This window comes from Staurois parvus, unplaced genomic scaffold (assembly GCF_062004578.1).
Source record: "Staurois parvus isolate SC_StPar_1 unplaced genomic scaffold, SC_StPar_1.0 ptg000438l, whole genome shotgun sequence".
NCBI lineage: Eukaryota > Metazoa > Chordata > Amphibia > Anura > Ranidae > Staurois > Staurois parvus.
In genome coordinates this window covers 4,647,947-4,674,949 of record NW_028318234.1, presented here as the reverse complement: position 1 = coordinate 4,674,949, position 27,003 = coordinate 4,647,947, and the positions used below count along the sequence as shown (strand labels likewise).

Below are 27,003 nucleotides of genomic sequence, written 5' to 3'. Positions count from 1 at the left end.
GTAATGTACTTTTCAAAAGTGCCTTGTTTTTGCTGTAAGTATCACTTGAAACTGTACTGTTGTTTTACAGTCTATTTTTGCAAAATAAAATCGTTTGTAAAAAAAAAAAAAAAAAAAGTCCGACAGGCTGGTTGTATCGAAGTCGATGGATGGATTAACTTCAGTACAACCAGCCTGCTCATCAGTGGATTGAACCTTGGCCAGACCCCTCTGAACCAGCCAAGATTTGATCAATCTATTGGTTTTTGGCTTTTGGTTTTAAAGCTAAAATTCAGCCAAAAATTTTGATTTTAATTTTGGATAGAATAGAGAAGGATTCATATTAGGTTTTTATCATTGCCCGTGTCCTGTCAAAATGGTAACTCTCTGCAATGGGGACACTTATAAAGGGAAAAATAAATTTTAGTAGAGTCAGGAACTTTTGAAAATGTTTTTCCTTGCCCGGTGGTGACTGCTCCTCCCTTTTTCTGTAGGAGCACTGATGAACAGAAAGTGGAAATTTCCCCAATGGAGCAATCGACAGAAATAAAATCCGACAGTAATCTAAATTTCTCCTAAAGCTGGTCGAAGTTTTAAAAATGTTGTCTGGAGTTGGACCTACAAAGAGTATATTCTGTGAAGAGCTGATGACGGGAACGTGTGCCTTGCCCATTCTGGGAAAAGCAACAGGTTGACTTTAACGTTGTCCTCCACAGCAGCTTATACATTCCTTTCCTTTTAGCCCATAACAGGAACACACAAAACTTTTGGAGATTTCTGTATTTGGCAAACCATGAAACAACAAGAAGCTGTATCTCAATGCTTGTTTATTGTTTGCTCAGTACTTACACAGGTACAAGGTACAATCTATGCATGTTCTCTTTCTTACTTTCTTGTTATGTTACACAAGCACTACATTTATAATTCGATTGACCAGTTCAAACAGAGACCGGGCTGCCTTCATATCATAAGATCTTCTTCAGCTCAGCACAAGATTTTCCTGACCTTGTCTCCAGCACATGGCTTGCCGCCATTCTGTGGGGCCGGGTTATTGCACTGACGTGTTTGCGTCTTTTCTTCTTTTACACAGGAAGATGAGTCACTCCAGCAGCTCCAATGCCCATTGATGGCGGTGGAGGCTGTAAAAAAGTTATATTTGATCAATAAGAGAAATTATGAATAGAACGTTACAAGTTAAATGGAATGTTTTGAATTGTTCATTTAGGTATGGAATATTTCTATAGATTGTGAGCTCCAAGGAGCAGGGCCCTCCTATCCCTCTTGTATTGAACTGTATTGTTGCTGTATTGTCTCCCATTATATTGTAAAGCGCTGAGCAAACTGTTGGCGCTATATAAATCCTGTATAATAAAAATAATAATTGAATTAGTGCCCATAGAGAGAGGCTGGCTGGGGCAGAACGTTGTAGTCTGCTGACTCGGTGAAGAGTACAGTCAATGTGGATGCTGACATAGGCTGCCTTTAGTGTTCTAGGTTTCCGGCTGATCTGAAGTCACTAGTGGGGATATACTGTATATGCAGTATCAGGACAAGATCTTCTGGCACCGGTGTTAATTTTGTTGAAGAAACTATGTTTGTCATCATTTTCTTCAGTGGCATGTTTTCAGTGATGAAAACAAAACGAAAATCAATTTGAATTTTCATCAATTGACATAAACTATGAATAAAATCAATTCCAATTTTCCCCAACAAACGAAAATGAAACGAAAATGTGAGGGAGGGACGTTTCTTGTAACAAAACTTGGTTTTAATTATAAAGATGTTATATAACAGCTAAATCTGTATCTGTGTAGTTTGTTCACACCTTAATACCATTAATAATAACATGTTAATACATTTTTACTACGTTAGTATATAATGATTTACAGATTATAGAGAAATGCTTAAATCATGCATTACAATTTAACCTCCCTAGCGGTATGATTATGTCAGTATTTCTGTGCTCAAAGCGGTACATTTTTTTGCATGGAAATACAGTAATACCTCGGTTTACGAGTGCCTCTGTTAACGTAATTTTTGGTTTACGAATGAAAATCCATTGAAAATAGTGCTTTGGTTTACAAATTTTTTACAAATTTTCACAATACGAAGTGTATGTCAGTGCTGATTTTTAAATGCAATTGCCGTCTTTTTTTTTTTCTTCACTATAGCTCACTATAGCTATAGTCTAAGGTTGTTTAGGTCAGTGGGGTCAAGGAAGGGTTTTTTGAGTATGGGGGTGATGTGTGCGTACTTTAGGGGGGAGGGGAATGCGCCAGTAGAGAGGGAGAGATTGAAGATGTGGATGAGGGAGCGAATAACGGAGGAGGGGGGTGACTGGAGGAGTTGAGAGGGGATAGGGTCCAGGGGGAAAGTGGTGAGGCGGGCTTCAGTGAAGACCTTAGTGAGTGTAAAATATTATTTTTAATTGCTAGCAATTCTTTTACATTCAGCTGTCAGCGGGGAAACCCGCTGACAGCTGAAACATTAACACATGGTTGTCACTACTAAAATACCGCATAAGTTAATAATACAACTCATGCGGTATTTTAGTAGCGTTTACTGTTTTTCTGACCTTCGGAACGGATTAATTGGTTTTCAATGCATTCCTTTGGGAAACAGTGTTTCGGTTTACGAATTCTTCGCTATACGAAATGTCCTGCAGAATGAATTAAATTCGTAATCCGAGGTATTACTGTATGTCGTTTTTTTATTGTAGGACTGTAATTTTTAGGAATAAGTCACTGAAATCTGTCCGAACAAGAGTCTAGTAAACATCCCGGGTATAAAAAAATTTGAGACACGAAATCATAAATTATAATATAATAAATAATCATAAAAAATAATAATATAATAATAAATTTAATTCAATAATATAATCAAACCAAAAACACTGAAATGTGAAATATAGCGCCAAGTTGGCACATCACTGAGCAAAGTCGCAAAATTGTTTTCAGTGTCTGATGACGAATTTCCCCACAAATCTTTATCACTCAATTCTGCAAGTGATTCTAATTTACTATCGCTGTTCTCTAGCTGGTCTAAAACCGCTTTTGACCTAAAGGGACGCTTTTTGGACCCCATGGACGTTTCTCAGTTTCCAGGCAGAAAGAACAGTAAAAATGCAGGCAGGGCACAGGACAAAGCACTCGGGACAACATGTATGTGAAATGGTTTTATACAGTAATGTTTTACTATGTGATTTTAGTGAATTTAGTGAATTTCATTTACAACTTTCAAATTTCCCGCCAGTTTCGTCCCCCGTATGTCCCGACGTCTCAGGGAATGGAACCCAGAAAACAGATGCCGGCATCCGCCGGAGGACTTTACAGGGGACACTGCAGGAGGGACATCGCGGGAGCGCAGGACAAGGTAAGTGAAGAAGAGATTGCAGAGCAGCACTGCAGTGTAATCCCGAGTGTAGCTTGGGGTTACCGCTTGTGGTGCTGAAACTACACTCGGGAATACCGCCAGAGAGGTTAATGTGAACCACTCCAAATCTCAGGCCTTAAATATTTTCCTCGATAACCAGACTATCCTTGACATGAAGAAAAACTTTAACTTTAAACGGCAATCAGACACTCTTCCCTACTTGGGTGTACAAATACAAAGCCATCCCTCAACACACTTTATCAAAAGAACTATCCCCATTATACAAAAAGCTGAACCTTGAAACCTTCCTACTGGTTCAGTAGATTGTACGCCATAAAAGTGAATATCCTACCCAGGATACTGTACTTGTTCAGAACTATCCTGGTTATGTTAAATGCTTCAGAACTAACATTTCAACACAAGCTATTGATGGAGCTGCCCTGCTCAGCCCAAGCATGCTCAGATATAAGCTAAATGCAATGTACGTGATGTGGGGACGCCTACAAATTCTAAATGTGAATTTGTTATATTTCCATGTAATTGAGGTATACAAATGTTCACGTAAGTGTTCACTCTTGCTTTGTACACTTACACTAAAAATAATAAAAAAAAACTATTGGAAACAAAAGGTAGTTGTGGTTTAACTCTTAGCAACGTCCTGAGAGATTTTATTTATATGCTTACAGGGGAACTGGTAGGTGGCCAGTGGGCAATCTCAGCTCTCATTTTTCCCTTTCACAGTGATAGAAGCTCCATGCTCCCTCGACACCAGTGTCATGCTCATAAAAGCATCTCTGACTGCCAATGTGTTCCTCCTCTAGCAATACTCTAGCTTTCGATTAAGCAACTCCTGCAAATGCAGGTCAGCGTCTCACCATCCTGCCTCAGATGCAGGGAGTGGACACTGCATTGTGTATAGGCAGTAGTGTTAAAACAATTGCCAGCAAAAGGAGAATTTTTTTTTTTGGCAGAAAATACTCTTCAATGAAAAAATTGAATGCTACTATTTTGTTCTATTTCTCAGTACATTAGTTGTGCTTCAAACAACTGCCAATGTATGAACAGTGCCTTTATACTTAAAACAAGAGCATTTTTACAGTGAAGGTGAAAACCTGTGTGACCTTGCCCCCCCCCATCCCCCAACCTCACCAGTGCCTCATTCACTTAGTTAAGTTTACTTACATTGATATAGGGGGGACTTCGCTTTCTGGCAAGCCACACCCCGATATTGGTCTGGGCACTTGCACAAACATTCACCGTCTACCACAAGCAAGCTTCCGCCATTCATACATGGCTGGCATTTGCATGTGCTGTATTCCTCAATGTAGTCTCGGGTGGCTTTTTGCAGGTTTTTACTCTTGTTGTATGCGTCATGTATTTCAATTGGGATCAGAGTATAAATTGGTAACATCTGTAGATAACAAAACATCAATAATATAAAAATTAACAATATCACATACTGTACAATTACATGTGAAAAGACAAGTTTACAATGTTATATATATATATATATATATATATATATATATATATATATATACTGGGGATGATTTACTAAAATTGGAGAGTGAAAAATCTGGTGCAAGTCTGCATAGAAACAATCAACTTCCAGGTTTTATTGTGTACTGTCTGTGATACTATGGCTGTCCTGGAGGAAACATTTCTGAACAGCATGCAACAAAAACCATACAGATACTATCGCTATATTGATGATATTTTCATCATATGGACAGAAGGTGAAGAATACCTAAAACAATTTTACTCATTGATCAACACTTTTCACCCATCAATCAAACTAAAAATGGAATACTCAAAACACACGTCAACTTCCTAGACACCACAGTATACATCAGGGATGATACGCTTCACACCTCAATATACAGGAAACCCACTGACAGATGCAACTACCTCCACAGTTCCAGCTTCCACCCCCAACACACGAAACGTGCCATCATACACAGTCAGGCCATCAGATACCACCGAGTATGTTCTGACCCAAGAGACAGAGATAAACATCTTGGGACACTAGCAGACTCCTTCCATAAGAAAGGTTACAAGGACAAAACTATCAACACCAGCAAAAACACAGCCTTGAGAACCCGAAGGGAAAATCTACTTCAGTACAAAGAGAAAAAACAAACAACCGTGTACCTCTAGTAACTACATACAACCCAGCACTAGAAGGGATAAGAAAAATAATCAAAGATTTACAACCCATCATAACACAGGATGGAACTCTGAAAGAAATATTCCAGCAACTCCAATACTGGCTTTCAGACAACCCCCCAACCTCAGAAATAAACAAATCAGTAGGAAACTTCCTTCTGACTGTAATGTCACAAATAATGGAAGCAAACCCTGCAATAAAAAAAAGCTGCAAACTGTGCAACCAAATCAATCCATCAAAAAGTGTCAAACCCTCAAAAGGGATCTGCAATATATATATTTAAGGGGGGATATGATCAACATGTATAAATACATCAGTGGTTCATATAGTGAACTCGGTGTAGAGCTATTCACCCTGAGATCATCACAGAGGACAAGGGGGCACTCTTTATGCCTGGAGGAAAAGAAATTTAATCTCCAAACACAGAAAGATTTCTTCACAGTAAGAGCTGTGAAAATGTGGACTAGACTCCCTCAAGAGTTGGTTCTGGCCAGCTCAGTGGATTGCTTTAAAAAAGGCCTGGATTCTTTCTTAGATACACAGAATATAACTGGATACTAACTTTTATAGGTAAAGTTGATCCAGGGAATGTCCGATTGCCTCTCAGGGGATCAGGAAGACATTTTTTTCCCTGCGGGAGCAAATTGGATCATGCTTTGCTGGTTTTTTTATTTCCTCTGGATCAACTGTGAGTATAGGATTATAACTTTTTTTTTAATGGTTGAACTGGATGGAATTTTGTCTAATTTCAGCCAGACTAACTATGTAACTATGTAATATCACCGGATCATACAGCTGCACCTCCAGTAGTGTTGTGTACCTTATCCAGTGCAAAAAAAGGAGCAAAGGATCTTACGTTGGCGAAACAGGACAGAAGTTGCGAACAAGGATGAATTTGCACAGACATACCATCAAGAAACATAAAGAAGATGACTTATGCACACCTGTGGGACACCATTTCACACAACCGGACCACACTATGGAAGACCTCAGTATCTTAGTTCTTAAAGGAAATTTCAAAACTATCCAGGAAAATTTTTGAACTAAGAATGATATTTCTGATTGATATATAGTCTGGCTGAAAAAACAGCCTCTGTTCCTATACCATTGTAAACAGTAACATGCTCTTGAAAGCTACAGAAAAGGAGAATGTAATCCCATGTACATGGTGCAACAAGAAAAGCAAGGGTAGTAGTCACAGACAAGCCCGCAGACTTATTACTAAACACTTTTTGTTTAAAACTAACAGACTGCCATAAAGTATATGCTAAGAAGGAGGTGATAGGAAACAAAAAATGTTAACTGCCAATATAATATAATACCAATTGCTGCATCATTTTGCAGCAAGTAGAATTCCTCTGTGACATTGAAGGAGATATATAAAAAATATACTTATATATAAAAAATAAACTTACCTTAGACTTTAAAATCACAGGATTTTTGTCTAGGGAAGCAGCCCATTCCACGAAATCATCAATGTCAATTTTTTCATTATGTTCAAGTTTAGCATTGAGTTTTGCAGCAAAAGCTGTTGTCCCTCCCTCAACAAAAGAAATGACTTTGTGAATGACACCTGATTTACCTGGGGTTGCTGTAAAAATACAAACAGGAGTCAGAATGACAAAGTCAATTAACAGAGTAGAGTGGTTTTAGTTTTTCTGACAGCAGAGGATCTTACAGTCCTACAGCCAATACAACCTGTATTCCTGAGTGCTGACTGAACGACAACTACCAGGGAGCTGGGGAACAAGAAGGATGCTGAGAAAGCAGATATATTCTATAGCAAAGGATTGTCTCTCTCTCTTGGCTTGGGTTTCAGAGCTGAACACGGGGACTGACGTTCTCCTCCAGAGATAGATTGCTGGCCTACTGCTGCAGGACTCTTCACATCAGTTCAGCACAGTGGTGATGCTGATCACCACACCGGGATCACATCAGCTTCTTTGCAATGGGACTGTCACTGTCCGGTCTTGACACAGAGATCTCTGCTCACCACACCGTCAGGTGGTAACTTTCTGTAAACAGCCAAGAGCCTGGGCAAGAACTCTCTTTCCTAGAAGACCATGCTATAGGCCAAAAGGGGAAGACCATGTTGTAGGCCATAGGATTTGTGGCCATAGGTTTGGTGAGCAGGCAGATGCCCAACCTCTTTCTGTCATCACTCTAGAGACTCTGCATGTAGACACCTTTACATCTTCGTTACCTGGAGACCTTTGCTTTGAGCAGTACCATGGCTTATCTGTTTAACTTAATTGAATTACCAGCATTCACTAATGCCTAATGGCCCCACCATTGCTAGCAGAAGACAGCAGATACCACCATATCAGGAACATTACAAATCGCAGAACTCAAGTAGCAATCTCTAGTAAAGGGACCTTTTCTCTTCTAAGGCCATTGTTATGCAACTTAGGGTACTTATATCTATTTATGCCTGATTATACATTTACATAATTCTCTGCATGCCCTGTTGCTGCGCCGGTGGCATGGAGGGAGCTGATAAATCAAAAAGCCTTTTCTTCCCCCTCTTACTACTGATGTTGCAATTTAATAGTTGAATCTTACTACTCATGACTGTATAATTTGTTAAATGTTGCTTATTGATGATTGATATTTCACCGGTGCTCTGATTTTATTTGGTAACTGGGGTTGTATGTCCTAAACCCATTATTCCTGTAGCCTACTCTTTTGAACAAGTTTAATATAGAGGTGTTACCAAGGAATTGTATATCTTGCATTATTATTCTATACTGTTGAACTATGTCTGAACCCAGAGTGTCAGAGGTGTCGAGAGGCTTGCAAGGTCAGGGCTACCACTGGGGACAAGAATTATCAAGCAGCCCCTGCGGGGGTAGCACTACACACATACAAATATTAGCCAATATTCTGCAACTGCCTGTAGCCGCTGTCGCCAATCCCCACTAGTAATTTTTTTATCCTCCTGCAGTATATAGTGTATTCCAGTCTGCAGCAATGACAGGAAAAGGATTCTGTATCTGACAGCAGAGACGTTTACAGGGGTGCGGCTAAAGGAGGAAACGTTTATTGTACACTGTGTACAACCAGTGTTATGCTCGCCCTCTACTCAATAGGAGGGCACACAGAATGCAGACTGCATGGGTTGTGGGAGTGTAGTTCGGACAAAGTGAGCTGGAAGAAGTAAACTGCAAATCCCACAAGGCACTGGGGTAATTTCCTGAGTTAAGGTGAAGAAATGTGGAGGCTGTTTCTGAGAGGACTGAGTATCAGGCTGCTAACAGACCACTCACCTGAGAGGGAGAGAGGCACAGCGGCAGACATTCTGGGACAACGGAGAGCAGCACAGATGCTGATAGAGCTTTCTGCCTGATCAGGGGGAAGGACGCTGCAGACATAGATTGGCTGTACTTCACCCATTGGACAGAGGGAGATCACCTGCTGGCACTGGAAGTTGGTGAGAAACCACAGGTAAACCCTGCACTACACCTTGACAAAAGAGGGACAGTGCTGCCTTACAAGTATCACAGAGCCAGTGACTTTACCAATGCTTAAAGAGGCCAGAGGCAGTGTCATCACCAGTACTTAAAGGGACATTATCCTGAGTGCTACATAAAATCAGGGAGGTAACCACATTAGTAGGTAATATGCGAGGACAAAGCAATATATTACAAAAGCTCAGTTTATTACAAATCCAATAGAAATACATAAAAAGTTAAAATATTGCTCGCAGAATATAATATGAATAAGCAGTGAGGTGTTAAAAGCTGGGTACTGTGGACCTCACGCAGTCCTGACAAAGTCCAAGATCTAATAATAATTAATAAATCCTTTTTGTGATACACATATAAATCCCCCAAAAAGAACTCCAACTATTAATGTAATCAATATGACTTCAATTAAATTATGTATAAATAAATCCACACCCAATTCCGTCTTAAAACACAAAATCCAAAAAAAATCCCAAATATTAAAAATAAAAAAAAAAATATATATGTAAAAATATGTATGAAAATTATATCCAATAGACCCAAAGTGTCCAAGTTCCAAATTTTTTCACTTCAATCCAGTAAAGCAGAAATTGGTTCTAAAACTCCATGATACCTCAAAGAAAGAAAAAAAGAAAATTCATAGTGTATTACCCTTTAAAAAAATGTATATATACTTCACTCTGTGCACAACACAAAAACACACCAAAAATTTGTGAAAAATAAATTAGATATATATTAATCCACATAAATAGATAAATAAATAAATAAATAAAGCCCAAAATCGTGAATAACGTGATCACTCCAATCACAAGTGAATAGTGATACTAGGTACTAGTACCCTCTAAACTCCAGCCAAAGAATGATACCAGGTACTATTACCCTCTTCCAGTATTTTCAAGCATGGGCTGACATAGGAAATCCGTATCTCTCAGTCCTTCATTTTCAGGGGCATTCCTCCCAACTCCTCATAGAAGCATAAAAAGCTCTTAGGCAGAATCCATAAAAAGGGACAAATTTTAATAGTAACTTACATATAAAACAGGGAAATCCAGCTTCCAGTATTAATCTCTCAAGTTCCAGGTTGGAAACCACATGTTTCCAACCAACAAAATGGCCGCGGCGACACTTCTGGTTAGCGTGCGTGCGTGATGACGTCGCTCCTCTAACGCGTTTCGTCACTTCCGGACTTCTTCTGAAGGGATCCCTTCAGACGAAGTCCGGAAGTGACGAAACGCGTTAGAGGAGTGACGTCATCACGCACGCACGCTAACCAGAAGTGTCGCCGCGGCCATTTTGTTGGTTGGAAACATGTGGTTTCCAACCTGGAACTTGAGAGATTAATACTGGAAGCTGGATTTCCCTGTTTTATATGTAAGTTACTATTAAAATTTGTCCCTTTTTATGGATTCTGCCTAAGAGCTTTTTATGCTTCTATGAGGAGTTGGGAGGAATGCCCCTGAAAATGAAGGACTGAGAGATACGGATTTCCTATGTCAGCCCATGCTTGAAAATACTGGAAAAGGGTAATAGTACCTGGTATCATTCTTTGGCTGGAGTTTAGAGGGTACTAGTACCTAGTATCACTATTCACTTGTGATTGGAGTGATCACGTTATTCACCATTTTTGGCTTTATTTATTTATCTATTTATTTGGATTAATATATATCTAATTTATTTTTCACAAATTTTTGGTGTGTTTTTGTGTTGTGCACAGAGTGAAGTATATATACATTTTTTTAAAGGGTAATACACTATGAATTTTCTTTTTTTCTTTCTTTGAGGTATCATGGAGTTTTAGAACCAATTTCTGCTTTACTGGATTGAAGTGAAAAAATTTGGAACTTGGACACTTTGGGTCTATTGGATATAATTTTCATACATATTTTTACATATATATTTTTTTTTTTATTTTTAATATTTGGGATTTTTTTTGGATTTTGTGTTTTAAGACGGAATTGGGTGTGGATTTATTTATACATAATTTAATTGAAGTCATATTGATTACATTAATAGTTGGAGTTCTTTTTGGGGGATTTATATGTGTATCACAAAAAGGATTTATTAGTTTGTATACTTTCTAGGGAGAAAGTTGTGATTTTGTGTTGAGGGTATTAATATAGGAGCTTACTGATTGAAAGTCCAAGATCTACAGTGGGCGAAACGCGAAGTCATATCACGTCATCATGTCATTTACCCGCCATGCTGTTAAGCCACTGCAGCCAGAGGTGGGACTAATCTCCTAGACGAAGGTATGCTGCAAGCCAAGGAGGAGCATGATTGGAAGGCGGGTGCTACCAACATGGAAGTAATAAGAGTATTCCTATGGGACACTATTCAGCTTATAGTTGGCACATTAAGGGGGTGTTTAATTGGAGGGTGATGAGACCCTGTTAAGTACACTATATGCTGCTGTTGCTTATGTTGTGTAAGGGATTTCCGGCTAAAAGAATCGCGTTCGGGAGAGACTCCGCAGAAGAGTTGCCGGTTGTGCGCATGCACGCAGGAATGCTCGGTTGCGCACATGCATGCACACGCACGGCGAAGATTGGCGCCAGACGGGCTATTTAAGGAGGGCCTCTGCTCTGGCTCAGTGCTGACTGGTCTTCAGCTCCCCCCTGTGTCCTGCTTGCTTCTGTGCGTTTCCTTGTTGCTGACCCGGCTTGTTCCTGACCCGACTCCGATTACTCTCCTGCTCCTGGTTCCTGACTTTGGCTCTGCTCCTGACTCTGGCTTTTCTTACTGATTCTGTACCGCTGTCAGGGATCCCGGCCGCTCAGCGGTGCACGCATGCGCAGATCGCTGACTCGTCAGAGCCGGCGAGCACAGAGTTGTCGGCGATCGCGGCGCCGGCCGCGCATGCGCACTAGGGATCGCGGCCGCACCAATGAGAGCACAGGGCGCCCTATTTAAACCTGCCCTGTGCATCTCAAAATTGCCTGATGGTCTTGTTCCCTGTACCTGTGTTCCTGCTGATCCTGTGTTCCTGGTTTCCTTGTTGCTGACCCAGCCTGCTCCTGATACTGCTGTCTTCTCCTGCCCTGACCCCTGGCTCGTCCTGACTATTCTCTGTCTGATCCTGATTGCCTGACCTCCTGTTACTGAACCCGGCTTGTGACCCGTTATTCTCCTGCCTATTGCTCAGTACTGTTTGCTCCGCTGTTGCCAACCCGGCCTGTCTGACTACGCATACCTCTTCACATCTGGCTCTCACCTGCACCACGCGATTGGCACCTGCCTCTACCACAGCACAGCGTCCTGACTATTCTCTGTCTGATCCCGATTGCCTGACCTCCTGTTACTGAACCCGGCTTGTGACCCGTTATTCTCCTGCCTATTGCTCAGTACTGTTTGCTCCGCTGTTGCCAACCCGGCCTGTCTGACTACGCATACCTCTTCACATCTGGCTCTCACCTGCACCACGCGATTGGCACCTGCCTCTACCACAGCTGGTGTTTCTCAGGGGTCGCGACCTGGTCTCAGGCTGCTTCAAGTCCATCCCCACCATCAGGGGCTCTGGTGAAACAGCAGACTGAGGCTTAGACTCCGCGCCCTGGGGAATCCCGGCCAGTGGGCCGCTAGAGGCTACAGCCAGTCGGCTACTGACAACCGCGCTGCCCGACTGTTGATGACCCTGGCTATCCTATGACCCTGCTTCTGTCCTGTGTCCTGGCTACCTACATTGCTCTGCTGCACATCGGGCATTACCCAGAACCTCACATCGGGCATTACTCAGAACCTGCTCTGTCTACTACTACGGTACCTAAATCAGAGGATACTCTGCCTACCAAGGTCATCATCTGCAAGAGCCGCAAGCAACAACCACTGGCGCTCTTGTCCCCCTGGTCCCTAGACTCCCTCTGTTCCAACACAAGTGAGGCCGACCTCGTCAATTCAGTCTCCTATCAGTTACATGACATGCTGTATTAACCCTTCGGCTTTATCCCACTGCCACAATCCACTGTTCTGCTCCTGTCTCTGTATGCTGGCTTGCTTACATTGTAATTCTAGCTTTGACCATGCTGCTTGACACCGTCCTATGTGAATGATCTTTACTGGAGTAGGACTCTGGTAAACTTGGGGACTTATTACTACAGGGGGACTCATATTATGGACTTTTAGTCTGATGCAACAAGTACTCCAGGGTGGATTTGGGGAGTAATTACTTGGCTCCTTAAATGGGCTAATGGTTTATGCATTATCAGGCCCCTGGTGGAGTTCTGAGATCCTCTTCTATGGTACCCTGTGTTATCCCTAGTTTGGGGGAGCCTTGTGAATTACTTACAGTGGGGATCGAAAGTTTGGGCACCCCAGCTAAACATTTTTATTAATGTGCATAAAGAAGCCAAGGAAAGATGGAAAAATCTCCAAAAGGCATCAAATTACAGATTAGACATTCTTATAATATGTCAACAAAAGTTAGATTTTATTTCCATCATTTACACTTTCAAAATAACAGAAAACAAAAAAATGGCGTCTGCAAAAGTTTGGGCACCCTGCAGAATTTATAGCATGCACTGCCCCCTTTGCCAAGCTGAGACCTGCCAGTATCATGGATTGTTCTCAATCATCGTCTGGGAAGACCAGGTTATGTCAATCTCAAAGGTTTTAAATGCCCAGACTCATCTGACCTTGCCCCAACAATCAGCACCATGGGTTCTTCTAAGCAGTTGTCTAGAAAACTGAAACTGAAAATAGTTGACACTCACAAAGCTGGAGAAGGCTATCAGAAGATAGCAAAGCGTTTTCAGATGTCAATATCCTCTGTTTGGAATGTAATTAAGAAATGGCAGTCATCAGGAACAGTGGAAGTTAAAGCAAGATCTGGAAGACCAAGAAAAATATCAGACAGAACAGCTCGCAGGATTGTGAGAAAAACAATTCAAAACCCACGTTTGACTGCACGATCCCTCCAGAAAGATCTGGCAGACACTGGAGTTGTGGTACATTATTCCACTATAAAGAGATACTTGTACAAATATGGTCTTCATGGAAGAGTCATCAGAAGAAAACCTCTTCTACATCCTCACCACAAAAATCATCGTTTGAACTTTGCAAATGAACATATAGACAAGCCTGATGCATTTTGGAAACAAGTTCTGTGGACCGATGAGGTTAAAATTGAACTTTTTGGCCGGAATGAGCAAAGGTACGTTTGGAGAAGAAGGGGCACAGAATTTAATGAAAAGAACCTCTGTCCAACTGTTAAGCATGGGGTTGGATCAATCATGCTTTGGGGTTGTGTTGCAGCCAGTGGCACAGGGAACATCTCACGAGCAGAAGGAAAAATGGATTCAATAAAATTTCAGCAAATTTTGGATGGTAACTTGATGCCATCTGTGAAAAAGCTGAAGTTAAAGAGAGGATGGCTTCTACAAATGGATAATGATCCTAAACACACCTCGAAATCCACGGGGGATTACATCAAGAGGCGTAAACTGAAGGTTTTGCCATGGCCATCACAATCTCCTGACCTCAACATAAATGAAAATCTATGGATAGACCTTAAAAGAGCAGTGCGTGACAGACAGCCCAGAAATCTCAAAGAACTGGAAGACTTTTGTAAGGAAGAATGGGCAAAGATACCTCAAACAAGAATTGAAAGACTCTTGGCTGGCTACAAAAAGCGTTTACAAGCTGTGATACTTGCCAAAGGGGGCAGTACAAGATATTAACTCTGCAGGGTGCCCAAACTTTTGCAGACGCCATTTTTTTGTTTTCTGTTATTTTGAAAGTGTAAATGATGGAAATAAAATCTAACTTTTGTTGACATATTATAAGAATGTCTAATCTGTAATTTGATGCCTTTTGGAGATTTTTCCATCTTTCCTTGGCTTCTTTATGCACATTAATACAAATTTTTAGCTGGGGTGCCCAAACTTTCGATCCCCACTGTATATGCTCCAGTTATAGGGCACCCATAAGTGTGACCCTGGGAAGTACCAACATTCGCTGAAAAGGTCCGTTATTTCAATGTCAGTATTGGTATTTATGCTATGGTGACTGGCTGCGCATGAGCGTGGGAGTCCGGACCTTATGTAATTATGGCAACCTTGTCATTTTTAAAGGTGAAATGTGGCGATATCTTTAAAATTTAGCATTGTTTTGTATTTCTATTACTATATCTGTAGATTTTTATGGAATATACTGAATTGACTTGCATATTAACTACTAAAGTGGTGGGCCTATTTGGCCTTACCTCCCTTTTTTATGTAGTATCTTTTTTGTTATGAGGGCGTAACCTTAAAAATCTTATGGTTAGTCAGTGGTCTATTAGCTGAAATCCCTATTTAAAAAAGGAGGAGAAGGTGAAAAAGAGAGGGGTTGCACTCTTTTGTAGTTCTTAGTTTTAAACTTTAGTGGTGTTACATTATCCTGAGTGCTTTGACAGAACAGTTGGGCCCCAACTTGCTGGCTAGCAGAAGAGAATATATTACAGAGTGATGAACTGCTGGAGTGGGTAACTCTCCTTTGCTAGGATTGCCCCTAGCATGGGGTTTAGAAGTTGCTCTCTACACACTTTGCTTGCTTGTACAGCATATTTATTTCTATTGAATGCTATGGCATTACTGTTGTTCATGTCACTTTTGGCACATACATCTGCAATAAATATTCACCACCCAGCCAGGTGTGTCAGAGTGCTTGGTGCTATTTTCAGAGTCAGGGGAACAAGAATGTGGGACCCAATACATCCAGAGGCTCCTACAACATTTACCTGAATGCAGGGTTTTGGCTGGGGATGAACTGATACATGTGGATAGGTCTAGCTTTTATCCATGATCCCTCAAAGTCTGCATTTATTGGACATTCGTTTAAATATTAAATCAAGAGAATCTGCAGTTCTCCATTGTTTGATTCTCCTGAAATACTGATTCCAAATGAATTCCCAGATGTTTGATGATGCACTGAAAGTAGGTTATATGGTTGTCAATGTCATAGTTCCAGTGCGCTCCGGTTGCAGAAAAAAAGTAGAACAGGCTGCATTTTCCTTGCACAGAACTGCACTGAAACGCAGTAAAACATATCAAAGACACACCAGAACACATTGGAACACACCAAAATGCATCAAAAACACATTGGAACACACATGTCCCTATTAAATTGATGAAATAGGTGAAAAAATTAACTGGAAAGCAGTAAACATGCACCGTAATGCGTTAAAATCTCATCAAAAATGCACCGGAATGCATCAAAAACGTGCATGCAGAAATGCATCCGGGACGCATCTGGGCTGCATTTCTATGGTGTAAACCGGCCCTTAGGGCTAGTATACATTAGATACAGGCCAGTGTGTTTTTTTTCTGCATCAAAAATGCATGCAGTGTTTTCCATGTATTTCAATGGCCCTAGTTCACACCAGTGCAGTCAGTTCCAGTCAGTTTCCGGTGCAGAAAAAAAAGGAGAACATGCTGCAATTTTTCTGCATGGAACAGTACTGGAACATAGTAAACTGAATCTAAACTGCACCGGAACAGAGTGTAGTGTGAACTGTAAGCAAAAACGTATCCGGAATGCATCCAGAGTGCAATTTTGTGGTGTGAACTGGCCCTTAGTAAATCAACCCCAAAGTGTTTCAGGGGCAACACCACACACTCTTCACCAGGGCTCAGCACAGGATGAAACTTGGAGGGACTCAGTGACTTCACCGATTTCTGTTGGAACCAGTACTGAACTCCCTAGATGACAGGGGCAGCACAGTGGCTAAATGGTTAGCACTTCCGCCAGGCAGTACTAGTGTTGTTGGTTCGATTCCAAGCCACGGCACAACCTGCCTGGAGTTTGTATGTTCTCCCTGTGCCTGTGTGGGTTTCCTTTCCTCCCACACTCCAAAGACATGTTGGTAGGTTAATTGGCTCCAGTCTAAATTGGCCCTGGTATGTGTATGTATGAATGTGAGTTAGGGACCTTAGATTTTACGCCCCTTGAGGATTAGGGACTGATGTGAATGTACAATATATATATGTACAGCGCTGTGTAAATTGATAGAGCTATATAAATACCTGTAATAAATAAATAATGACATAACAACTTGGCAGCACCAGCAGCTGAAAGAGCTGTGGCTGCCTGAAATATATGAAGATTCTTCTCTGCTAGATAGGAGGGATTGAGGGATTTCCATTGATAAAATCCAAGCCATCTATGCCTGCCTTTAGTAGCTATTCCAATGTTTGCTGATCAAATACACCTGGGGAGATTTATGGTTCATCCAAATACATAGCTTCCAACTATCTCTTATTTGGAGGAACCATCCCCCTATCCTCAAATGTCCCATTTTTGTGATCTGATGCATAGACCTCTATTAAAAAATGTACTGTTTAACTACAAAAAGTGTTGGGGCTGATTCACACTTAAAGTGGTTGTAAACTTTAGACATTAAATATGAACAAAGAATATCCTCTATAAGAGTCTTAAGTGTCATTTGTGTCTACTACTTAATTCCTCTACTATCAGCATGAGTCGCTTCTGAGAAGTTTTCCTGACTCCAAGAGAAAAATGGCGACAGGGTAGTGACATCCAGCAGGTTGACACCCTCAACTCTTTTCCTGTGTGCTGTGTGAAGGGGACGTGTCCCTTCCCTCCAATCAGCAATCAGAACTCTACTCACTGAGCTCTGAAAAGTGTAACTTCAACTCCCCACCCCCTTTTTTCTGACAACTCAGAGAAGCTTTATAAATTCTGCACTTTGAACAGCTTTAGAGAAGAGAAGACTACAGACAGACAGGCACAACATATGTAGGAGGATTTGTTTCATCTCTGTGTATCACCAATCACTTTACGGGGTATATGGAAGGGTTTACAACCACTTTAAGCATTTTGTTTTTGAGCATTTACAGCACCAACTAAAGTACATTGTACTAAGGCAGCCCATTCATTATTAATGGACTACCAGTGCACTGCAACAGATGAAAAGACTTACATGACCTTTTTTTTTGCAAAGCAGCATACCAAAATGCATGGTATGTACAGTTGTGTTCAGAATAATAGCAGTGTATTGAAAAAGGTGAATAAAGCTCAAAATCCTTCTAATAGCTTTTATTTCCATATACACAAATGCATTGGGAACACTACACATTCTATTCCAAATCAATACATGAAGAAAAATATATCAAATTTGTGTTTTTCCTCTAAAAAAATTGAAGAAAAGTGAATATTAGACTGTTCAAAAATAGCAGTGTTTGTATTCTTCTTTACAAACTCAAACATTCACTATATAAACTGAAAAATGTTTGAAGTTTTTGCTTTCCTTTGAATCACTTAATGAATATTTCGTTGTATAAGCACTGTTTCTGAGAACTGCTGTACATCTGTGTTGCATGGAGTCAACCAACTTCTGGCACCTGTGAACAGGTATTCCAGCCCAGGATGATTGGACTACATTCCACAGTTCTTCTCTATGTCTTGGTTTTGCCTCAGAAACTGCATTTTTGATGTCACCCCACAAGTTTTCTATTGGATTAAGATCCAGGGATTGGGCTGGCCACTCCATAACATCAATCTTGTTGGTCTGGAACCAAGATGTTGCACATTTACTGGGGTGTTTGGGGTCGTTGTCTTGTTGGAACACCCATTTCAAGGGCATTTCCTCTTCAGCATAAGGCAGCATGACCTCTTCAAGTATTCTGATGTATTCAAACTGATCCATGATCCCTGGTATGCGATAAATAGGCCCAACACCGTAGTATGAGAAACATCCCCATATCATGATGCTTGCGCAACCATGCTTCACTCTCTTCACAGTGTACTGTGGCTTGAATTCAGTGTTTGGGGGTCGTCTGACAAACTGTCTCCGGCCACTAGACCCAAAAAGAACAATCTTACTTTCATCAGTCCACAAAATGTTGCACCATTTCTCCTTAGGCCAGTCAATGTGCTCTTTGGCACGTCTTTTTTTCAACAGTGGGACTTTGCGGGGGCTTCTTGCAGATAGCTTGGCTTCACATAGGCGTCTTCTAATTGTAACAGTACTCACAGGTAACTTTAGACCTTCTTTGATCTTCCTGGAGCTGATTGTTGGCTGAGTCCTTGCCATTTTGGCTATTCTTCTATCCATTCGAATGGTACGTCCACGTCTTTCAGGTTTTGGTTGCCATTTTAAAGCATTTGCGATCATTTTAGCTGAGCAGCCTATCATTTTCTGCACTTCTTTATATGTTTTCCCCTCTCCAATCAACTTTTTAATCAAGGTACGCTGTTCTTCTGAACAATGTCTGCAACGACCCATTTTCCTCAGAATTTCAGAGAGAAATGCACTGTAACCAGCATGTACAACATTTGCTGCCTTCCTTCCTTAAATAAGGGCAATAATTGTCACCTGTTTTTCAAAGAATGAATGACCTCACTAATAGAACTCCACACTGCTATTATTTTGAACATGCCCCTTTCAATTAGTGATTCAATTACACAGAATCAGCAGCATGCATGTCATGACTGTTGGGTCTGTTGGATTTCTATTACTCTACTAAACCTGATAGTATATTATTTGCCATGTAGAAATATCATTTCTACCAAAAACAGTGATTGATCAGGTTAGTGATGTCTGACTGCTATTATTTTGAACACAACTGTACATTGATTTGCACTGCAGTGTTTTGCTCTCTACTGTAGAATGTCACCCTACATAAAGCAGGTGAATTTCTGCAATGTACAAGTGTGAACGAGCCCTAAAACTACACTAGTCCTTTCATCTAATCTCTAAATAATCTCTTTCCTTATTTTAAAATGCTAGTATAAATGTAAGGTAGTGGTAAAAAAAAAAAAGGGATTTAAGATTTAATCTTTTTTTAAACATTAGTCCTTAGTATTTTGCATAACTGGAGGCATGGCGGGGGCATTTACTTTGCCTACATACTTTCTGCTAACAGGCATCCATTTTTCTCAATTCAGAAAGTTGGGAGGTATGTATTTGCATTACAAAGCAAATGACCTCCACAGCAATTAATAGGGACTGCTAGTCACATTCCTTGGTATACATATGTCCATTAGAGGGAGCTATTCAAATAATAATAATAATTAACATAACAGCTTCAATTTCACCATATTGGTAACACAAATCATTAAAAAACACTACTTGGCATCTAGGAGATATATGTGCTTACCCTCTTTTTTACCAATAACTTTGTCACATTTTTTATTTTGTATTTTTGCTTTGCCTTCTAGTCCTGGGCCATCCATGTTTAAGCCAAACTTGAATCCGAGACATTCTTCCACCTCTGTATTAGTGACAGCTGCGATGGAAAAGAAAAATGTCACTGGATGGGTTAACCACTTCAAGTCCAGACACTTTCACCCCCTTCCAGTCCAAGCCAATTTTCAGCTCTCTGCGCTATCACATTTTGAGGGACAATTACTCGGTCATTCAACACTGAACCCAAAATAAATTTTTATCAACTTTTTTTAGACAAATAGAGCTTTCTTTTGGTGGTATTTGATCACCGCTAGGTTTTTAATTTTTTTGCTATATAAATGAAAAAATACTGAAAATTATGAAAAAAAATGTTTTTGCTTAGTTTTTATAATAGAATTTTGCAAATAAATATGTTTTCTTCATGAATTTAGGGCAAAATGTATTCAGTTAAATTTTGTTAGGAAAAAATAACCCAATACAGTGTATATTTTTTAGTCTGTGTGAAAGCTATAAGTCTAACAAACTATGCGATATATATTTGAACATTAATCAGTTGAGACAGTAAAATGCAAGATGCTGGTATGACGTATGGAAGTAATCAGGACGCTAGTATGAGTATGGCGGTGATCAGGACATTAGCATGAGGTATGGCGGTGAGCAGAACACTGGTATGGCAGTGATCAGGACATTGGTATGGCATATGGGGTCATCAAGATGCTTTATGGGGTATGGTGGTGATCAGGATGCTGGTATGGTGTATGGCAGTGATCAGGGTGCTGGTTTGGCATATGGCAATGATCAGGGTGGTGGTATGGCATATGGCAATGATCAGGGTGGTGGCATGACATATGGCAATAATCAGGGTGGTGGTATAGCATATGGCAGTGATCAGGGTGCTGGTATGGGGTATGGCGGTGATCAGGGTGCTGGTATGGCATATGGCAGTGATCAGGGTGCTGGTATGGGGTATGGCGGTGATCAGGGTGCTGGTATGGCAGATGGCAATGATCAGGGTGGTGGTATGGCAGATGGCAATGATCAGGATGGTGGTATGGCAGATGGCAATGATCAGGGTGGTGGTATGGCATATGGCAGTGATCAGGGTGCTGGTAAGGGGTATGGCGGTGATCAGGGTGCTGGTATGGCATATGGCAGTGATCAGGGTGGTGGTATGGCATATGGCAGTGATCAGGGTGGTGGTATGGCATATGGCAGTGATCAGGGCGTTGATTTTGGGTATGGCAATGATCAAAACACAGTTATGGAGAGGAGCAGGACATTGGTATGGTGTATGGGAGTGTTTTTGTTCCCACTGGGACAAGTGATAGGGGCTGACTGCATTATTTATTATGTATATACTGGGGCAGTGATCAGGGACACTTACATGGGACACTATGGCTGGCTGACACTGCAGTCTGTGAGAGTACAAGCAGCCTGAAAGGCTGCAGGATTGCTTCTCTCTGCTCTCACACTGAAAGCAGAGAGAAGTGATCTTTAGTTTCACTTCCCAGTGTTTACAATGTGAGTGCTGTGATTGGACATGGTAAAACACCATGTGATCACCCGAGCACAGCTGTAATGGGATCCGCTGTGTCTGGGCGATATACTGATCGCCAGGTTCCTGGGTGCGTGCTCTGTGCGCTGACATACAGGTACCTTAGCCTGCATTGGCAAAGCTTCCCGTCCGCCATCTTTAAACTAGGGGCGGACGGGAAGAGGTTAAAGCTGGCCAATGAAGTTCTGCTTCTAATCAGCTTGGTTATAATTTTCGACACATACATGTGTAGCCAGGTGCTTTGCTAAGAATGGAGAGAGAAACACTGAACTGGTTAAGAGCCCCGACAAGGGAGCTGCTGAACAGGAAGAGTTCAATAGACTCATGCACCACTGCACTGTGGGAATTGCAGTCCAGAGGAGAGACTCTACTGTACAGAACATTTGTACTGTATTTCCTAGAGAGAGAGATTGCCAGAAGGAGAGGAAAGAGCTGCATTTTACTGATTATACTGCCTAGTGGACTGTGTCTGAACCTGTCTAATGTATTCTCATTTATATTCAAATCACCATTTATTCTAACCTGTACCAATACATTTATTCACTACTAAACGGTCTTCTGTCTATATCCTGAAACTAATTCATGGTAGAGTTAAAGGTAATCACGCATGTGCTTGCAGTAACTTTAACTCAGCCAGGAGAGCTAGAGGGGCCGAGGTTGTTCTTGGAGTCAAGGTGCCAAACAGAGAACCCAAATTCCTAAACAGCTCCTTTTTCAGGTAGCGCTACAAATTATGTATGCTTTGCATATTCCTTAGCATTACTTACATAATTAGTCAGGCTGAAAAAAGACAAGTGTCCATCAAGCTCAAATGATAGGGGAAAAATTAAATTAAAAATAAATAAATTATATATATATATATATATTTTTTATTTTTTCCAATTTTACATTATACAGACCCTTTGTTTGCATTGTTTTTCCATACATTCCTATACCATTCACAACTGTCCGAAAGAGCAAATTCTCCTGACTGAATGGTTGTAACCCCAAAATTTTAGTTCCAGATTAAACTTTCCCTAGTACATGTGCTTTACAAGAAATATCTTTTTTCCAGACTGGGGATCTCAGTAACAGTTAGAATTTTGGTCATTCAGATAACAAACAAGAATTTTCCAGCCTTTGTCTTAGATTTTTTTCCTGTTATGGTTGAAAATGATCATCAAATTCTGGCCGATTCAGCATGAACTGGCTGAAATTCGATGCATGTAATGACAGCTTTAGTAGTTTGGGGAGACTAGGCGAGCCTGCCAAATAAAGTCTCACTTCATCTGAGTTAATTCTGATCACTTACTATGGGTTACTGGATTTACAAATTAGCAACTAAAATGGCCACATACTTACAATCTGACAATAAACTCTGGATACAGTCAGCTTTAGATTCTACAACACCATTGAATTATGAAGGACTATGTAAATGATCCACTCGATGTTTTTCCAGCCACGTGGGCCTTTGCAATACTGTATGTACACTCACCTGCCACTTTATTAGGTACACCTGTTCAGTTTCTTGGTAACACAAATTGCTAATCACATGGCAGCAACTCAATGCATTTAGGCATCTAGATGTGGTGAAGGCAATTTGCTGAAGTTCAAACCGAGCATCAGAATGGGGAAGAAAGGGGATTTAAGTGGCTTTGAATGTGGCATGGTTGTTGGTGCCAGATGGACTGGTCTGAGTATTTAAAAAACTGTCGATCTACTGGGATTTTCATGCACAACCATCTCTAGGGTTTATAGAGAATGGACTGAAAAAGAGAAAATATCCAGTGTGTGGACGAAAATGCCTTGTTGATGTCAGAGGTCAGAGTAGAATGGGCAGACTGGTTGCTGCAGCATTCAGATGGTATTGTCAGAATTTGACATAAACAACATGAAAGCATGGATCCATCCTGCCTTGTATCAGCATGGATCCATCCTGCCTTGTATCAATGGTTCCGGCTGGTGGTGTAATGGTGTGGGGGATATTTTATTAGGTGTACCTAATAATGCAGCCAGTGAGTATATGTGTTTTTACATTTAAAAGAGGACATCCAATCAGTTTGTAACTTCCAATGGTTTCTTTAAGGCCTGTCCACCATGGGAAATACTATGGTAATACGTGCGCCACAATTCACTTTAATGTGCATTCATTTTAAATGGGCCCCAAACACAGGAAAAGTTGATGCCAATATATAATTTTTTTGCAGTGCACTGCAACACACAATGGGGGACATTTATCAGGCAAATCAGCAACACAATTAGTTGCAAATCTTCTTCAGCAAAGTCCCTGAGGCAGGTTTACAGAACTGTGCATCTATATTCCTGGACAAACACTTGAAAAGTTTAAAGACAGATTTAATATTAAAGAGTCAAATTTACGCTCTAAGCAGATGCTTGACCAGGAAGTGGTCAGTGTCAGGATTCATATAGGTGGCGGTGCCCTGTATTGCAGTTACGTTTTGTTTGTTGGGTGCCATTTAAAGAAACATCACAATGTGAATGGTACCTTATTACACAGACATTTGGATTGCCCAAGTTCAGGATTACACTACAGAGCATGGAAGAGGGAGGCACATGCAGACACATTTCAAGCACTGGGTTATGTTGGGGTGCGCAACAGAGAGGACATAGAGGACAAGAATTTTTAACTATCCAACCACCAATTATCTTGAGCTCTTATGGCCATGTGCATATGTCTATAGCTAGGTTTAAAATTTACTCTTACCTTTAGTTTTCAAAAGCGTATTATCCAGTACGTATACAAGATCATATTTGCCACCAATGTTTCCAGAGACTGAGTAATGAGTGCCATACATTTCCAAAAAGGCAAAATATTCTGCCTTGTCATAAAAAGATGGCAGGTTGTTCACATCATCGACAAAAATGAGGGACAAAACAAAACCCCGAGTCCTCATCTGAAATGTTGCCAGTTGTATATTTCCCATTATCCGCAGGAATGTTTTATTCTGTAAAGGAAAACAATTATTTTTCAATGGATTTTAAAAAACCACAAATAGTCCAGTAACAAACATAATGCTGGAGTGGAAGCATTTGATGCTGTATTTACATGGGTCATGGTTCTCCCATAGGCAAAACATGTTTATTCATTTTGGATAGTGTAAGGTAGGGTTATATTTGTTGTATTTTTTGCCATCTGTGTGTAGGCAGGAGTTAATAGTGTCCCCTATTTTTGGCTCCTCCTGTTTCTTCCTCAGGAAGTGAGGCCATTGCTGTGCCTTTCCTTGCAGGATCCTAAAACATTGGTAGGTGGCGCTTGGCTAGAGAGTGAGAGAAAGAGGCAACATCTTGGAGTAGAGAAGCTATGTTGGCCCTTAGTGGGCCTTCCCAGGAGAGGGGCACCCCTGGAGTTGGGCTAGGTGCTGAAGTACAACCCAAAAAGAAGACTTTTGCTATGCCACTGAAGCTGATTACAGCGTGATGCAATTGTTTGTTTTGTTATATTGCCTGTGAAGAGATGTTGTTTTTAGTATAACCCAGGGCTTTTTTTCTCAGAGGAAAGGTGGTGGAACTCCCCCACCCAAACCTGGCCACGCCCCCATCAAACCCTAGGACCACCCCTTTAGAGAACAGGAATGCAAGTAAAATTTGGGAGGGGCTATAAAAGTAAATGTATGGAATTAACACCGCCCCCCCCCCCACATTAGTAAGAATAGCGAGTAACACTGCCCCCCCCCACATTAGCAAGAAAAGCGAGAAAAATTGTATCGCCGCTCCTTACCTGATGCTGACGATCCGCGCTATGGTAGGATCGACGAGCAGAGGGCGTGATGACGTCAGCGCGCACCGCCGGGTGTACTAAGATACACCTTTCCTATGGGGGTGGCCGCGCGCCCCCGATGTTTACACGCTGGCGGTAGAGGGGGGGGGGTGAAGCGTGCATGTCCCCGCTCACCGGCTGTGAGCAGCGGCAGTGACAGGTGCCGGGCACGCGCAAGCATGACATAAACAAGCCGCGTCCGGCACCTGTCACTTTCGCTGCTCTGCATAGCTTGTCAGCTCTGCAGAGGCAGTCGGTGAGCGGGGACAAGAAGAAAAAGGTGGCGGAACGCAGTACCGCCGCGTTCCGGCAGAAAGAAAGCCCTGGTATAACCTGCAAGCGCTGAATATACAGTATTAAGGTTTGGACTTTGCCACTGGCTGGGGTGACATCATGATCACTGACACCTGTGTGAAAGAGTATACAGTGGGCCAGTACATGGTTAGGCTGCAAATGGCAGGATGGGTATAACTCATGTTACATTATGCAGGTGTTGGTGTACAGTATCCTGAAAATAACTTATCTAGTGTAAACCTGGTTGGGTTGGGAGTGGTGGTGACCAGGTGAAGAAGTTGCCTGCCTGAGCTCAAACCCCTCTTCGGAACACACGTCAGATTACCTGGGCCACTATGGTACATGGGCCCCAGGTGTGACTGTCAAATTCCTGATCTGAAACAGAGAATATACAGGGCCCTGTGAACTGAGCATTCCTGACAGCTCATGGGGCATTGCTATAGGTGACCACAAGGATGGTGTAGTGGAAATATACATCACGCGATCTGTACACAAGTGGCAGATAATATGATCTGCATGGGCTGTGAACTGAAAGAGAGCTGGGGATTTAGGCCCTGGGACAGCACTGTTATGAAGCAGGCCATCCAGTGGAGTACTGAGTATGGATAAAACCCTTGGACCTGTATACATGAGTCCCATTGGGGACATTCCTCTTTGCTTCCTGTCCTCTAGCCAAAATGGGAAGTGAGAGGAAATCACTCCAAAATGAGGGAATCCCTGGTGGTCACAAGAACTAGTGTCCCCATTGGCTTATGCCCCCTCTTGTTCTGGTGAAAACACAATGTTTTGGATGTTCTTTTACTTTCACTTTTAATAATAACTGTAAACATGACAAATAGTGAATTTCCATAACAGGGACATCAATAAAAACCTAGCAGCTGTTCTAATCCCTCTTCACTCTATCCAAAACTAAAAAAAAAAGAAAATGTTTTTAGTTATTCTTTAATGAGATTTAGTAAAAGCTATGTAGTCACCCTCTGGCTCTATCCTACACTCTCTAACTCACACCTTCAATCTCTCTCTCTTCTGTTATCTTCCCCAACTCTCTACAACATGCACTAGTCACCCCCATACTTGAAAAGCCTTCCTTAGACCCCCACTAAACTTAACAACCCATCTCCTTGCTCCCCTTTTCCTCCAAACTCCTTGAACGCCTGGTCTACAACTAACTGAGAGACTGCCTCATCTTTTGGCTGCCTTTGATATGGTTGACTACCCCCTCCTCCTCAAAAAATTTTACTCCTTTGGTCTCCGTAACTGTGCTCTTCATTGGTTTTCATCCTACCTATCCCA

At 41.3% G+C, this 27,003-nt stretch overlaps 1 protein-coding gene across 1 annotated transcript in view; it reads right to left on the bottom strand.

Moving 5' to 3' along the window:
- Positions 1–789: 789 nt before the first annotated feature.
- Positions 790–27,003, bottom strand: part of LOC149454108 (complement component C9-like) — a 71,980-nt gene continuing 45,766 nt past the window's right edge. Inside the window, exons 7-11 of the mRNA XM_089687822.1 lie at positions 24,364–24,604; positions 20,076–20,204; positions 6,934–7,109; positions 4,534–4,762; positions 790–1,118 (exon numbers count right to left, since the gene is read on the bottom strand). Coding sequence (XP_089543948.1) covers positions 964–1,118; positions 4,534–4,762; positions 6,934–7,109; positions 20,076–20,204; positions 24,364–24,604 — 930 coding nt within the window. The 3' untranslated portion in view covers positions 790–963. The remainder of the gene's footprint in view (positions 1,119–4,533; positions 4,763–6,933; positions 7,110–20,075; positions 20,205–24,363; positions 24,605–27,003) is intronic.